This window comes from Cryptomeria japonica, chromosome 7, assembly GCF_030272615.1.
Source record: "Cryptomeria japonica chromosome 7, Sugi_1.0, whole genome shotgun sequence".
Taxonomy (NCBI): Eukaryota; Viridiplantae; Streptophyta; class Pinopsida; order Cupressales; family Cupressaceae; genus Cryptomeria; species Cryptomeria japonica.
The window spans coordinates 451,521,738-451,538,254 of NC_081411.1; the positions used below are offsets into that span (position 1 = coordinate 451,521,738).

The following is a 16,517-nucleotide window of genomic DNA, read 5'->3' on the forward strand; positions in this document are numbered from 1 at the left end:
ATAGATGCTCAAAATTAGCTGTAATGACTCTAGATTAATATTACAATGAACACAGTCAAAATAAACTGAAAAGTATAGGTTTATCCAAATTACCCCATCACATGAGAGTGAGTCCAAGAAATGAATGCTAATACATCCCCCCGTGTCCATGCTATTCTCGTGAGAACGTTACATGTGCCTCTCCCAACAGAACCTGGCTGAAGAAAACGTGGAAAACGAAATGACCCGCGGGTTTTGATCATCTTTTTCCCTCATAAATTTGGAGGCGGCTTCCCTTTCTAACGGCTCCTGTTAGAATATTCGTTTTGGCAGACTGCCGCGGTTCCACGCTAACGGCCATCCCTGAAGCTAAAATTAGTCTTTTAATACACATACATATGATTCAAAATCATTTTTGTTGGATCTCAGCAGGGTAATAATTCCTAAGTTTGAGAACAGTAATTTGTTTTTGTCCTCCTCGCTGCCTATGCGCTGTAATCACTGTGATCAGTACTGATCTGCGATAGTCAGGAATCAGGTTGGTCCCAGCTTCCGCCATTTCATCCACTCCATTATTTCTGAATAACAAAAATACGGCTCACTGTAAGAGAACATGCTTTCTTCGGAAAACTGGTAAATTTTCTTTTCTTTTTTCTTTTTTACTGCAATTTACTGTTAATACTGTATAAATAATGCCTGTGGAAGGTAGGGAGAGGCATAAGTGTGAAAATGAGCGCAGTGGAGAGCGAGGTGTATCTGGTTTTGATGGAATATGATGAGCAATATGAACGGCTTAAGAAACACAGGTATCTATCTGCCTATTTAGCCCTGCTGCAGAGTTTTACTTTAGATTTAGTGCTTGGTGAATCTGTGCAAAGTTTATTTTGATACTTTGTTAGGGTTTTTGTATTGATCATGGATCGGAGAGTATTTCAGGAAATAATGATGAAAATTGTTGCTTGTGAAAACCTCAATTTTATGTTTTTCAAGGGTTTGTATCTGGTGAATATGGCAGTGAAAAGGGGAGTACAGCAGAACTGGAAAAGTATGTAAGCAATAAGCATGATATGTTGTTAGAGAATACCTTGGAGGCTGGATCTTACCAGAAACGTTTTTCCTGGGTTATTATTGATGGCTTTGTGGTTGAAATGAGTTCTCATCAGGTGAAAGCCCTCATCCTTGTCTTAATTTCAAACTACTCTGCTGAAATTGCAGAGCTTTTGGTTTTAAGTGAGAAATCTTTTGATGTTTCAGAATATAGCCAGTTTTACAGTTTTGTTTTGTCTGTGGTTTTCTTGGATTTGTTAAAGTAAATTTGGATTTGTGTTCTCAGGCTGAGATGCTGAGATCTGCAGAGGGAGTGAGGGTGGTTGAGAAGGATAAAGAACTCAAGCCTCCCTGATTCCGATTCCGATTCCCTTACTCAAGAGAAGCAATTTTAAAAGCCGCTTTTCTTCTTTGTGCCATTTTTCAACAGATTCATCCCTGATTTTCTATGAATTTAGAGACAATGGGGAGTAGGAGACGCTCTTCATGTGCCGTTTTGGTGAAGGTTTCTTCTTTGTTTGCAAGTTGTGTTGTAATGAGATTTCTATTTATGTTGCTGGTCATATCAGAAATGGCTAATAAGCTACAGTTGTTTAGTTCCAAAAATACCAAAAATGCATTCGTAAACTCCCAAAATAAGTAAATACTGCTGGTCTTGTCTATTGCATTGGGAAATTATATATGCTTACGCGTTTTGTAACAAATATAAAGTGATATAAACTCTTATGAGTATAATTTAAACATATAATCAGGACTTCTGTTATTGGAGACTTAAACCGCACTCAACTGAAGTTTCATTGTGCAAGGCAAGTTCTTGACTTTGGACGCTGAGATGGGTTGCTTGGTTTCTTTTACTTTCATTTAAAAAATAATAGTTAATAAAATATATTATGTAATTTATTTATACAAATTATAAAGACTTCTGATAGTAAAGGTCTCGAGATTTAAAATAAAACATAAACAAAATGTAGTTTGCACACGCAATAAACATAAAAGCTTCATTACAATTTATTTTTAAAATAATTATAAATTTCAAGATCAAGAGATGGAATGGAAATTGATATAGAAATTAAATAAATAGAATAAGTGTATTTAATATTAGATTTAATGTAGATTATTTTGATAATATTACATTTTGTAAATTGAGTTGTCAATATAATAGAAAAATGAATTTTATAGATAATGTTTTAAAATTGAAATTTATTATATGGTTATATGGTTCACTTTTATGAGTGTGGAATTAAAGTTGTGATTGGAACTAAGCACTCATTGCAAGTATGAGCTCATCCTATGGATTTGACTTAGGATATTGAATGACTAGATGTGAAGTCATATATGGGTCTTGAGAATAAATGATGAAAGGACATGACAAGATAAGATCATTTGTCAACTTCACATAAAATACAGTAATAGACAATCCATGGTATTTGATTTTTACTATTACATTTTACCTCCCACTCTCACTTGCATGGAAGCTACTATAAGGAAGCATGCCAACATAAATCAAAGACTCAACATAAAATTAAATATTTTAGACACAAAATATATTTATAATAGGTTTTTGCGTACTCCTCTCAACTTGAGTGCTCCATCTTAAGCACCTACAAGCAAAAATGAAAAAAAATAGACGAATACAATTTTTCAAGCATTTAAAATGAGAATATTTTTTATTAAAATCATCTTAAAAAAATAAAAGGTTTAATTGCTTTTGATTCATCACACTACTACATCATTCCCTCTTTTTTATTTTTTTCTTATTTTAAAATTTTCATCTCTTGACAAGTACGAGGTTCAACCTAAGTGAAAAGTGATGGGGATTCAATCAAGCTAAAAATTTGAAAGAGCTTTAATTGAGTAAAAATGTTGAAGGGAGTTTACCTAAGAAAATGTTGAAAGGATTGATGACTTGGAAAAATATAAAAAAAAAATCAAATCATATAGAAAATATTCTAACTTTGCTAAAAAAGTGATAAGGGCTCTAGTTATGAAGATATAATCTATTTAGAAATAGTGACAAAGTTATATTTAGTACCAAAAAATGATCCCAAATCATAATTTTATCATTGTAATCATAATCAGAATGTAAGTTAATGATAATTTGTGTGCCTCATGTTGGTTCTGCAACTCAAATTCAACAATTTCTAAGAGGATGTGAATCTCTATGCTTGAAAAACCTGAGAAGATGGGCCAAAAAACAAGAGATAACCAAATCTCTCTTGAACTTTAGGATTTTCAAAACCTAGGGGGTAGCCCTATCAATGCACACTAGATTTTATATGGAAGACAATAAGTTTATCATAGTGCAAATTAGATAATTTTTTATGCATACAAAACAAGGATCCTTAAAATATCATGCATTCATATACACTTCTTGTACCCTTAATTCTTAGGCATGAACATGGTAAAATAAAATAGAAAGTAAAAGGTTCATGAAATAATTTTTCTTCTTTATAAATGAATAGGTTGGGAGGTTTCTTATAGGATACACATTGCTTATTTAGGAGAATATAGAGCGACCGAGTACATCGCTATCACTTTGCATTAACAATAATATTTTTGATATTTCAAAATATATTTCACTACTTTACAATGATGGTTATTTCCTGGCAATAACCTAAACCTAGAAATGAAGCTAATTCACAAGTTTTACTTAATAATATTTTACTAGTAATATAAACCCTGGTCGACTCGAGGTCTAGGGGGTAGTGCACCCCGGGGGAGGTTTCAGCGGCAACACTCCCAAAACAAAATTTCATTTTATAATTTATCATTGTGAATCCTAACCATTTATCATTAGGTCATAGATCTTATATGGTGGATATTTTGTGTCTTTTTTTTCCTAGAAAGCAACCCTATTTCATGAGGGAATTATATAGCGTCTATCTATTGTGATATATTCTAAGAGTCTGATAGTTGTTGAGTTGCCTCTAGATCTTCATTGGTGATACTCCTGTGAGAAGATTGCTCTGCACATGTATATTGTAATTTGAAATTAATTTCTGAATGATAAATTGGACGACTTTTGGATTGTGATGTTTTTTTCCCAAAAGGGTTTTCCCCATGTAAATCATTGTGTTGTGGTATGCATGCTATTTATGTCTATTTTTGTTAAGTTTCTACAAATGTTGTAAACATCTGTAAAGTTTTGCATTACCCTCCTCTCAAGATTAGTGTAGGAAGTTGTTCCGCTACCGTAACTTCCTTACAACAATGGAAGTTGTGAAGATAATCAAGAATTATAGCTTTAACTATTGAATTAATGGTAGCATGAGTTGTTTTCCCTTTTCAATGGGTTAGTGTAGGACCATGGGGGTCCAAAAAGTGATGATATGACGAAACAAACAAACATTTTTTCAGTTTCCAAAAACACAAAATTTTGCTTTGACTTTTTTACATGGGTTAAGTATGTAGAAGTTGATGATTAACCATAGGAGCCAAGAATCATTTGCAAGTAAAACGCCTATCACACAAAATAGATAAGACAAAGATAATATACTCTATAGGGTATGTACATAAAGATGGTGGTAAAAAAAGTGGACACCACCCAAAAAAAAACATGGAAAAACAAGCAGCACGTACGTGGTTATAAAATTTGAAATCACCGCATACGCGCTTAGGTCCGTTGGTCCCGAGCCTAGAAAAGGTAGCGCGTACGCGCTGCTTTTAGGAAAGTGAGCGTGTAGGTGCTTCCTTTAGGAAAATGAGCGTGTACGCGCTACTTTTAGGAAAATGAGCGTGTACGCGCTAATAAGCCCTAAAGGACCGCGTATGTGGTTCCTGTCAAAAAAAGTTAAAAAAAAACTGGGTCTTATTTTCCCGTGACAGCCACATTTTTTCTCCATTTTCTCCGCAAAACCGCGAATGAGGTGCCTCATTTCTCCTCCAAACCACGAACAGGGTGCCTCATTTCTCCTCCACACACTATGGATCAATGTTAGTTTTTGTTAATTTTTGTCTTTCTTTCCCGTTTGTTCAATTTGTTTTACATTTTGAATTTAATTTCATTAATTTTGATTAGATTTTTTCATTTTTTGTTTCAAAAAATAGATTTTGATAATCCACAACAAGAACAACAAAATGCACCTCCTAAAAACCCACAAGATACACCCCCAATTACTCCTTTTGACCACACACCTGAAACACAAGAGCAATTAATTAATCAGTTAGGGCAAAATACATCTAAAATCAATAGACTGATTGATAAATTAAAAACATCCAAACTTGAGCATCATAAATCCCTCGCCACTAGCCTAGAAATATTAGCTAGTGGTGCCATAGTTGTTTCCACACAAATTACAAAATGGGGAAACTTTAGGGATAGTTGTCGTCAATACTATGTTGATGGGTTATCATACGAGGGAGTGAAAAATAAAATATTAGTAAACAACAAATATGTGCCCTTTTTGTTGATCCTAAAACTGGTCAGTCGTTACCTCTTAATGCAAAGAGGTTTCCCATACATTGGTGTACCAATGTACAGATGAAGAATCTTTTTTGGCAAAGGCGATGGATGGTCTTTGATGATCCACCTTGTAATAATTATGAGGTGCCATTGTATTTTTTGAGAAAAGTATACTGTGAGTTTGTGCTCAATGTGTGGCCAAACTATTTTGACATGAGAGAGTTCCATGGTAGAGGTGGCGGCTCTACCCAAGATAGACGTGGAGCTCGTAGGTGATTAGCCCTAGAGAATCGTCGCCCCCTAGCACCCAAACCCAAGGTGCATCAGGTTGTCCTAGTAGAGTTGAAAGAGTCGATGGAGCTACAAACTCTTCAGGCGGCCACAACATTGACTGGTGCCATCATCCAACATGGAACATCGTTAGCACATCCTATTGTACTAGATGATGAGCTATTAGTTGCTCCAGGTGGCGACATAGAGCCCATTCAACATATGTGTGTCAGTTGCTCGGGGATATGCTTGGGGATAGATGATGCAATCGGTGCAGATGCATCCACATCTCATTCGTGCATGATTTGCAGGAGTAGATGTCAGGCCCGCATGACTGAGGATTTCATGCTGACAGATGAGTTGATGGACATGGTGTTTGCCCATTAGCGATAGACACAGGTGTGTTGATTTGAATTCATAGAATTTTATTTATCAGTCACTTTAAATTTATAATTACATAAATGAATTTTCATTTATACATCGATTTAAATTAAGATAAATAATATGCATTTCAGGATGCAGCAACGGTATCCCATACTCCTTCCCCAGTTACTACAGTTGCAACTTCGATGCCTGAGGTATAAATTTTGTAACATGTTAAAATAGAATAGTACACTTTGAATTATAAAATATTACAAGATATACTAACTATTTTTAATGCTTGGTCCAATTTTTGGTTTGTAGGTGTTGACAGGGGATCAAATGTCCCAGATTGATGACATCACGCTCTTAGCGATTGATTTTGGCCTACAAGGCTATATGGTATCATATTTTGTACAACCCTTTTTATGTATTGTTTTGATGGAATATGCAAGTCATTTCATTTTAGATTTTTTAAATTATGTTTAATATATTATTTGCACTAATATCTCATGTTAATTTTGTTTTTTTAGGGTACCCCCTCCGCGTCTAGGCCTCGTCCTATATTTGCCTATGTAATCAACAATATCAATATAAAAAACAAAAATCTATGATATAAAACATTGCAATCATGGGGGGATGACCCTTTGGTGAAATGGTGGGGCTTCTTGCTTGTATTGCCTACAACCTAGGTTTAAACCCCACGGGTTCGTCTCTACTGTGTTAACAATGGAGCATGCTTTACCTTGGGGAGAACCTTGGAGAAATAGTGGGGCTTCTTGCCTGTAGTGCTTACATCCTTGGTTCGAACCATAAAAGTTATAAAAATCTTATCCAAGACGAGAGGAAAAAAGAAATGGAGGGAAAAACACAAGCAAAAGGAAATTTGAATTCTGGAAATGGAGGGAACAACGATGTTGGTTCCTCTGGTTTTGCTGCCTTTGCAGCTCAAGGACAAGCGTTGGATGATGAGGATGGGAGACCGGATGGGGACCCATGGCATCAGGACCCTCCTCCTGACCATAAAAAGATGAAAGATTCTCCAAAATTGGGTCCCGAGGGCGTGAAAGATGACTTGGAAAAGACCATAGAGGTGAAGGCTCTCAAACCTTGGAGTGTTCTTTTTGCAAACAAACCTACTGGAAAATTGTCCTTCCCCTCTGTGGAAGACATCTCTGATAGAAAAATGGGCAAATTAGCTATTGTTGTTCCAGGTTTGGTTATTGATCATGGCATTTCTTTAATGGCCTTCTCTCTAGTGGGAAAGTTTGTTGGACCACGACCCAATATTGAGGATGTTAGATCATTTGTTAAGAGAAAATGGAGGCTGAAAGGTCAGGTTGATGTTTCAGCCCTGTCAAGGGTTTTTTTTGTTTTTTCCTTTTCTTGTGGGGAAGATCTGGAAGCAACATTAAGCGGTGGACCATGGATGTTTGGTAAATCTTCCCTATCCCTAAGAAAATGGTCTCCAACTATGGAACTCAATGATTCCTTCTTTGAATCTGCTCTGGTCTGGGCAAGGTTACCCGACTTGCCGCTTGAATTCTGGGTTGAGGATTTTTTTTAGGTATAGCGAATTCCTTTGGGGAGCTTGTTGCGATAGATCCAATGACTGCAGCTCGAAAGAGACTGGTTTATGCGAGCATTTGTGTCAATATTTTGCAGAAGATAGATCTTCCTAGTTCTATTGATATAAATTCCAAACTTGGGTTATGGAAATAGACAATAGAGTTTGAGTCCCTCCCCTTTGTGTGTTTTTCCTATAAGAAAGCTGGACACTGGGCTAAGGCTTGCCCTAGTAACCCCAAAAAACTTATGAAGGTTAATAATCCTCATAAACAGGTATGGAAAGAAAAGAATAATAATAAGGAAGATAGTAGAGTGGAAGGAGGAAGCCGAATTTCTAGTAATGTAAAAAACTTATCAAAAGATGATAGAAAAGCTATCCCTCTTAAGGTTTCCCTTTTGAAGGAAGATAAAAAGGATGAAATTAGTGGATTTGAGATCAAAACAGTCAATATTTTTGAAGTCTTACAAACTCAGGAGGAAGAGAATGTAATCATTGAAGAGATTCTTGAAGAAGGTGAGATTGATGATATAATCGAATCCCAATATGAGGCCCTTCAAGTCTCAGTAATGAAAAGTGATAAAGATTGCCCAAATGATTTTGTAGGACCTGAAGTTAATTCTGGAAGGAAGAACAAGTTCGGATCGCCTAAGGTTAACCTAAACTCTTTATTTCAAAATGTTGGATTTGACACGCCCTCTTCATCCCAGAAAAGAGGAGAACTGTGGAATAACATGCAAGCTGATCTCAGAGATGAACATGAGGAAGAAATAACATGGAATGGAAAAAAGAAAAATAGGAAGGCAGGATGTCCTAATGGGGTGAAAACTAGGACCAGATCTAAGGCAGATATTGGTCTTTCCAAATCTTTGCTGGATCGTAAAACCATTAAATGGCATAGGGACCAGGAGAGTAAGCAAAACATAGCTGATGGAAGGTAGCGAACTATACAGGAATCCTGCTCCCAGGTTTCCAAATGAAGGTAATCTTCTGGAACATTCGAGGCCTAAATGGTCTCAATAAACAGGATATATTATGAAATCTCATTAGAGATCATAAGCCGGATATTATCCTTGTGCAGGAAACCAAAATGAGTAAAGAGAAAGTTGAGAATTTAAATTTATTTAAAAATGGAGGAGTTTGTGGTAGTAGCTCGAATGGGGCCTCAGGTGGGGTGGCTATTTTTTGGAACAAGAAAACTATTTTAGGAGATATGATTGATGAAGATGGTAATATTATATCTATGAAAGTTAAAAGCATCACTGAAGGAAAGGAATGGGTGGTTACGAATATGTATGCCCCTAATTCCAAAGCTGCTAGGAGTAAATTTTGGGATAAAATCCAGCAGAAAAGATGCTCTTTCTCTCAGGACAGCTGGTTGTTGATGGGAGATTTCAATACTCCTCTACAAGGAACTAAAAAATTTGGAGGAACTCAAGCCCAACTGGATAAGAAAATGGATTTGATGGACTTTATCAATGTCAATGCTCTTATTGATACTGATCTCACTGGAGCTTCTTACACCTGCTCTAATCGAAGGGATGGAGAAGACCTCATTTAGGTAAGGCTTGACAAATCCCTTATTACACATGACTGGATCCTTTCTCATAGATGTTCCCTGTCAGTTGTCAATAGAATAGGCTCAGATCATTATCCCATTTCTTTTGTTGTTGAGTCTATTAAGAGTAAATAGTGTTTCCCTTTCCGGTTTGAGAAAATGTGGATTTCTCACCCCTGTTTGGAAAAATCCATTGCCAATTGGTGGAATATTGATGTGGATGGAACAACCATGTACAAAGTTGCTGAAAAACTTAGAAACATCAAAGATAACATTAAGATCTGGAATAAGAAGGTTTTTGGTGATATTTTTGAATTAAAAAAAAAGCTGATGGAGGAATTAGAATAGATCCAAAACTCTATACATAAAGATGGATATAAAAAGTATCCCAAGGCTAAGGAAGATGATATTTTAGTCAAACTTCACAATATTATATCTAGGGAGGAAATCTATTAGAGACAGAGATCCAAGGCTATTTGGCTAGCTGGGGATAGAAATACTAAATTTTTTCACATGACTTCTATGAAACATAAAGCTACGAATAGAATATCCAGATTAATTGTTGAGGACAAAATTCTTCTTAAGGATGATGACATTGGGGATGAAGCTATTAGTTTCTTCTCTCAGCTCCTCACAGGTAGTAAGGAGATTAATTTTGCTAAGAAACAACATCTGGTTGACAACATCCCCAAGATTATTGAACCTCACCATAATAAGGCCCTTTCTGCTATCCCTTCTGCTGAGGAAATTAAAAAAGCGGTCTTGTCCTTTCAGGGGGATAAGGCTTCGGGACCTAATGGCTTCCCCATGTTCTTTTTTAAGGAATTTTGGCATATTGTGGGAAAAGACACGGTCAATGCTGTTAAAGAATTTTTTGGATCAAGAAGAATCCTTAAGGAAATCAACTCTACTTTTATTGCCTTAATTCCTAAGGTGGCTGGGGCGGATTCTATGGGAAAATTCAGGCCAATAAGTCTATGTAACTCCTTTTATAAGATCATTTCTAAAGTTATGACTTCTAGAATTTTGGTTGTCCTCCCCTTTATCATCTCAGAGGAGTAAAAAGGATTTGTCCCTGGTAGGCAGATTTTGGATTCTATCATCCTTGTGCATGAGAATATTCATTCTCTTAATGCTGCCAATAAAGAAGGCTTTCTGATAAAGTTGGATTTGGCTAAAGCATATGACAGAGTGGAATGGCAAGCTCTTTTCAAAATTATGGAGGGCTTTGGATTTGATGAGAAGATAATCAAAATTACTAAAGAGCTGATCTCCACCCCAATGTTTTCAATTCTCATCAATGGGTCTCCATCTAGATTATTTAAATCTTCTAGGGGGCTCAGACAAGGAGAGCCCATATCTCCTATCCTATTTACCATCTTGGTAGAGAGCATGAACAGACTGATCCAAAAAATGAAAGTGAATAAAACTATCAAAGGTCTTCAACCTTCCTCTGCTAATGTGTCTTGTACTCACCAACAGTTTGTTGATGATACAATTTTAATGGGATATTCCTCTGTTGGGGAGGCTGCTGCCTTTAAAGGTTCTCTTAGCTCATATTCATTGGCAATAGGCCAGCAAGTCAATTGGGACAAGTCTGCTATCTATTTCATGAATACTCCTAGCATAAGACAACAGAGAATTGCTAATATCATTGGGTGCAAGGTGGAAATGCTCCCCTCCACTTATTTGGGTCTCCCTTTGGGATTAGTTCCCCCAAACTCATTCTGTAATTTGTTAATTGACAAACTCAACAAAAAACTGGCTGGTTGGAAAGGATCCATGTTATCTCAAGCAGGAAAATTACAGCTCCTTCAAGCTACTCTTCAGAATCTCCCTGTCTATGCTCTCAGTCTATTTGGTATTCCAGCTAAATTTGTTGAAGCTTTAGAGAGGATTCAGAAAAGGTTTCTTTGGTCAGAGGTAGAAGAAAAAAAAAGGATTGCCCTGGTTGCCTGGGACAAAGTGTGTAAGCCAAAGAGCAAGGGATGTCTACGTATTAAAGCTATCAAAACTTTTAATAAAGCTCTGCTTGCTAAACATATATGGAGGGCTTATGGTATTAAGAAAGATTGGAACCGGGTTTGGTTTGATAAATATATTCATGATCAACCTCTCCAGTCTCTCCTCTACTTTGAAGACATCCCTGTTGGGTCTTTCATATGAAATAGTATTATCAAATCCACAAAAATTGCCAAAGCTGGAGCTGGATGGGTCCTTGGCAAAGGTGACAAAATTAGGTTCTGGGAGGATCCTTGGATTAAAGATGAACCTCTCTTTAATCAAAACTGTAGTCAATTCATTGAAGAATGTAAAAGAAGGTTTGGGTCTATGGTTTGTAACTACTGGAAGGAGAATAGATGGGTAAGGCTTGATGCTATTTATGCTGGGTTTTCGCTGCTTCAGCAGGATCTGTTGTCCTTTTCTATTAATAAAGATTTTGATGATGTGTTCCTTTGGAAGAGTAATCCTAAGGGTAACTTCACTGTTGCCTCAGCCTATAAAAACACATTTACCCAGATCAACAACCCAATATGGGGTAAAGTGTGGAATAGAATTCTTATTCCTAAAGTTAACATGTTTTTTTGGCTTGCTATTCATAATAGGATTCTAACTATTGATAACTTGGCCCGAAGAGGTTTTATGTTTCCTAACAGGTGTGAGATTTGTCATAAAGAGGAAGAATCAGTAGACCATCTATTCATCCATTGCTCCTTCACTTGGGAAATCTGGAGTAAGTTTTGGGTAAAATGGAAAGTTGATTGGGTTATGCACAACAATCTCAAGGAAACTATTTGGCAATGGACCTTTCCCACCAAATTTCCTCTTATCAAGAACCTCTGGTCCTTGATCCTTCCCATGACTTGTTGGCATATCTGGAAAGAGAGAAATAACATAATCTTTAGGGAAGCTAAGTGCACATCTCAGGTGGTATTTGAAAAAATTTGCAGGGCTATAAAAGAAAACATAAATATTCCTCACAGAAACAACAAGCAATGGTTTTTTGCTGACATGAAAGATATTGAGAAAGGCATCCTTACAGAATGGAATTTGATTCACAAAGTTTGCAAATCTGACAATAAGACTAGGAGAGAAAACGTTGTCTGGAGATTTCTCGATTATGACTGGGTCAAGGGGAATTTTGATGGGGCTGCTAAAGGCAACCCTGGGAAGTCCGGAGGGGGAGGTGTCATTAGAAATTCTCAAGGTGTCTGCATTTCTTCTATTGCTTCTCCCTTAGGAGTTCAAAATAATCATGTTGCTGAAGCTCAGGCTATGCTGAAATGCCTCTAGCTTGCTTAGGGATTCAAATTTTAAAAAATATGGTTGGAAGGTGACTCCCTCAATATCATTCAGGCTCTTAAAGGTACTAGTTCTTCCTCTTGGAATATAACTAATACTATTGAAAGTGCTAAAAAGTTATTAAATGACTATGATAGTATTCTCATAACCCATACTCTAAGGGAAGGCTATAAGGTTGTGGACCTTTTAGCTAATGAGGGGGTCTATTTAGAGGTGGAGTCTAAATATATTGGATAAGCCCAATGTAAAAGGGATGTTCGGGAGCAATTATCTTTTGATCGTATTAATGGTTCAAGTTAAAATCATGATTACCTCTTGGGGTCTCGAAATCAAAGATAGAGATTGGGGGTATGTGAAATGTCAGTTAATGATTGTTTTTAGGCATCATTTTTATGATCATTAGTGTGACGGGACTTATAATAATAAGTGCTGGATCTCTGTGGCCATTATTATTTACTTTTTTAAAACCACGGAAGGTACTCTATTTTGTGAACCCAATATTTTGCTCAAAAGCCCGTGTTTAAGTCTTGGTCTACAATTTGTGAGATATAATATTGAAGACTTCGACCTGCTTTTCAACATGGGAGGTAACCTAAACCAGAATGAGCCATCTGGTTATGAGAACTGGAAAAGTGAGCGGAAAGTGTGGAGGAGGCTCCATAGACATGGATTCACAGACTACATGGAAAAGCTACATAGAAGCAAAAAATCGGTGTCTCATGGCTTTGCTAAAGGTTGGAACAACAAAAAAGTTACTTTGTTTGGGGAGACCTGGAAGATTGATGAGGATTTGGTTGCGGAGGTCACGAGATTACAGAAGGAGGGCACAAAGTTCTATAAAGACCGAAAGCTTGCCGTTGAATCAATAAAATTTTTCCCAAAAACTGATGAAGAGAAGGCTCGGCTTGCCAAGAAAGACAACGTTTCTTACTACCTCCCTCATCAGGTAAAGTCTTTTTGGTAGAAGATGCTAAGGGTTTTGATGGAATTCCTGATTGTTGATGGTAGATTTACTAAAGTTTACAATTATCATTTTTCTATACTTAATCATTTCTGCCATGGGATTAAGATTTCTCTACCCTTTTATTTAGCATCCTCCCTGAATGAGAGCTTGGCTGACCATGCTAAAAAGCCCAAAGCTTACCCCATAGCTCATTAGGGGCTTATTCTTCTCATTTACAAACACTTGAAGAAAAAATCTAGGGTTAGCAAGGATGATAATCTGGTGACAAATGCTCATATTTCAGAGAGTCGTAATGACTCTAAGTATGAAGATGATTTGTCTAATGTTCCTATCCATAAAAAAGAGAGGGATGACATTGATAAAGTGGACACAGATGTGGTTGATGGTATGGAGGAGGAACAGGGGAAGGAGGCAGATATTAATCTTGAAAGTGAGAAGAAAGAGGATGCTAGAGAAGAGGAGGAAGGTAAAAGAGATGCTTATACTAAAAACCCTAATTCTAACCCTATTGTCTCATATAGCAGGAATGTTGCCCAAAATTCCATGGAGGAAGCTAACCTTAATTCTGTGAGCTCTGAGTAGGGAAGGGATACGATAAACACCATTTTGGATGCCGCTTGAAATTACACGCTGGAGTCTTTGAATTTTCAGAAGTGGGTTATTGAAAATATTACCAGCGTATAGAGCAAACAGAGAGACCCAAAGTATAAGATTCACAATTTGATCAAGGATACTAATTCGGAGAAAAAGAGTGCGAAGGTGGAAACCAGCGAAGTAGAGGATGAAATTGAAATGCAGGACTGGTTGGAGAAAGAACTTATAAAAGGTGATTTGAAACATCTGGAAGATGTGATTAGAATTGTCAATGATAAGAACGAGGTTGATAACGAAATCATCATCAATTGGGTTGTTAAAACTGAGAAGGCGTTGAAGAATTTTATGAATCATAGTCTTGAGGTCTTGAGGATCTCATCTCAAAATATGAATGCCTTGGTGGATTACTTGGAGAGGATACAACAGAATATGGATATGGTAATCGTTGATGATATGCCGACCTCCAACTCTACTCTACAAATCTCTAGGTGAGGGACCATGCAGACGACTAGTGATTTGGAGCCAAAGACGAAAGACATTCAACTGAAGCAGGAGAACAAAGATCTAAGAGAAGCCGCTAAGGCCATGATGCTATTGGTTAAGAATGTAGAGGAGTCCATTAAAGTTTTTATTTGATATGTAATGTTGGGTTTTGGCTGCCAGTTTCTTGCTGGCTCTGTGCTGTCCTTTTTTCCTAGCTACTGGTTTTTCTGCTGGTTTTTTTGCAGTTTTTCTATCTAGGTCTTGTCTTCTCTAGTTTATTTCTTGCTTATCCTTCGTATTGTAAGCGGGTTTCGGGGCCCTTAAAACTCGATTTTCCTTAATAAAAAAAATTGCAATCGTGGAATATGATTTGATAAAGTTTTTAAAATGTTGAATTAACCCTATGATACTCCTTGTATTCAGTTCATTATTGTGTATTCACTGTATTTGGTGGCTGCCCTTTTATAAATTTAAATGAATATTTGCCTATGTAATAAAAAATATGAATATAAACAACAAAAATCAATAAAATGAATATAAACAACAATATGTGTTTGGTGCGAGAGCCCCCTCACACTCGCAATGGTCAAATTTTGCTTGTTGTGTGCACAAACTGACGTTACAAGTGTGTCTGGGTGGGCAGGTTTTTCTCTAGGCATGCTCCTCTCGTGCATCCCAAAGATCCAGAATGTTGAGAGTCATACCCAGTTGTATTGGATGATGAGCCATTAGTTTCTCCAGGTGGTGATAGAGAGCCCATTCAACATATGTGTGTTAGTTGCTTGGGGATATGCTCGGGATAGATGATTCGGTCGGTGCAGATGGATCCACATCTCATCTGTGCACGATTTGCGAGAGTAGATGTCAGGCCCGCACGACTGAGGATTTAACGGTGATAGATGAGTTGATGGACATGGTGTTTGCCATCAATGACAGACACGTGTGTTGATTTGAATTCATAGAATTTTATTTATCAGTCACTTTAAATTTGTAATTACATAAATGAATTTTCATTTATACATCGATTTAAATTGAGACAAATAATATGCATTTCAGGATGCAACAACGGTATCCCATACTCCTCCTCCAGTTACTACAGCTACAACTTCGATGCCTGAGGTATAAATTTTGTAACATGTTAAAATAAAATAGTACACTTTAATTCAAACATATTACAAGATATACTAACCATCTTTAATTCTTGGTCTAATTTTTGGTTTGTAGGTGTTGACAGGGGACCAAATGTCCCAGATTGATGACATCAGACTCTCAGTGATTGATTTTGGCCTACAAGGCTATACAGTATCATATTTTGTACAACCCTTTTTATGTATTATTTTGATGAAATATGCAAGTCATTTCATTTTAGATTTTTAAATTATGTTTAATATATTATTTGTACTAATATCTCATGTTAATTCTTTTTTTTTTAGGGCACCCCCTCCGCGTCTAGGCCTCGTAATAAGAAAACGAATTCCTCAAAGACGCCAAAACATGGGAAGAAGGTAATTGAACACATTTTTAGTTGTACAATTGTTTGAAAATGTTGAAATCAAGTATTAGTTGGGGTTTTTAGATTGATTAGTGTTTTTTCTCTATTTTACATGTACATTGGCCATTGAGCTATGTGGATTTGTTGAATGCACCCGATTCGCCCGTGGATCAAGAGAGGGCAGAGGTATGTATCTCTACTTTATTTTGTCAATTTTATGATTATATGCACGCACACATGTGAACTTGTGATATATTATAATCTTATAATTTTTTCATACAAGAAATATCCATAGCTGTTTCATCAATGGTGAGCCCTCCTCCGTGCACTGGAGAAGCATCTCAGGATCCGGTACACTTTTGTTTGATATATTACATTAATTGTTTTTAACCTACAGTACTTATCATTATATTTATTGTATTTAATCTTTGATCATTATTTGTATACGTAATAGCGGCAATTTCTCCATTGATGGTGAGCCATCCTCAGTCCATTGGA

At 36.6% G+C, this 16,517-nt stretch overlaps 1 protein-coding gene across 5 annotated transcripts; it reads left to right on the forward strand.

Moving 5' to 3' along the window:
- The first annotated feature begins 204 nt into the window (after positions 1-204).
- On the forward strand, positions 205-1,802 carry LOC131030461 (subtilisin-like protease SBT2.5). 5 transcript variants are annotated; one of them, XM_057961296.2, is made up of 4 exons: positions 205-612; positions 689-785; positions 995-1,142; positions 1,313-1,802. In XM_057961296.2, the coding sequence occupies exons 2-4, from the start codon at positions 709-711 to the stop codon at positions 1,379-1,381; spliced, it is 294 nt and encodes a 97-aa protein (XP_057817279.1). In that variant the 5' UTR covers positions 205-612; positions 689-708; the 3' UTR covers positions 1,382-1,802. The 5 variants fall into 5 exon arrangements, with proteins under 5 accessions (XP_057817279.1, XP_057817276.1, XP_057817277.1 ...); XM_057961293.2 differs by having other exon boundaries at positions 205-582; positions 685-785; XM_057961294.2 differs by having other exon boundaries at positions 205-582.
- Positions 1,803-16,517: the final 14,715 nt, after the last annotated feature.

Excerpts from the sequence above, each read along its gene's own strand:
- LOC131030461 (XM_057961296.2), top strand. The coding sequence starts at position 709 with ATGAGCGCAGTGGAGAGCGAGGTGTATCTGGTTTTGATGGAATATGAT. Across the intron at positions 786-994 it reads GAACGGCTTAAGAAACACAG|TGAAAAGGGGAGTACAGCAG; the intron begins GTATCTATCTGC and ends TGAATATGGCAG. Across the intron at positions 1,143-1,312 it reads TTGAAATGAGTTCTCATCAG|GCTGAGATGCTGAGATCTGC; the intron begins GTGAAAGCCCTC and ends TTGTGTTCTCAG.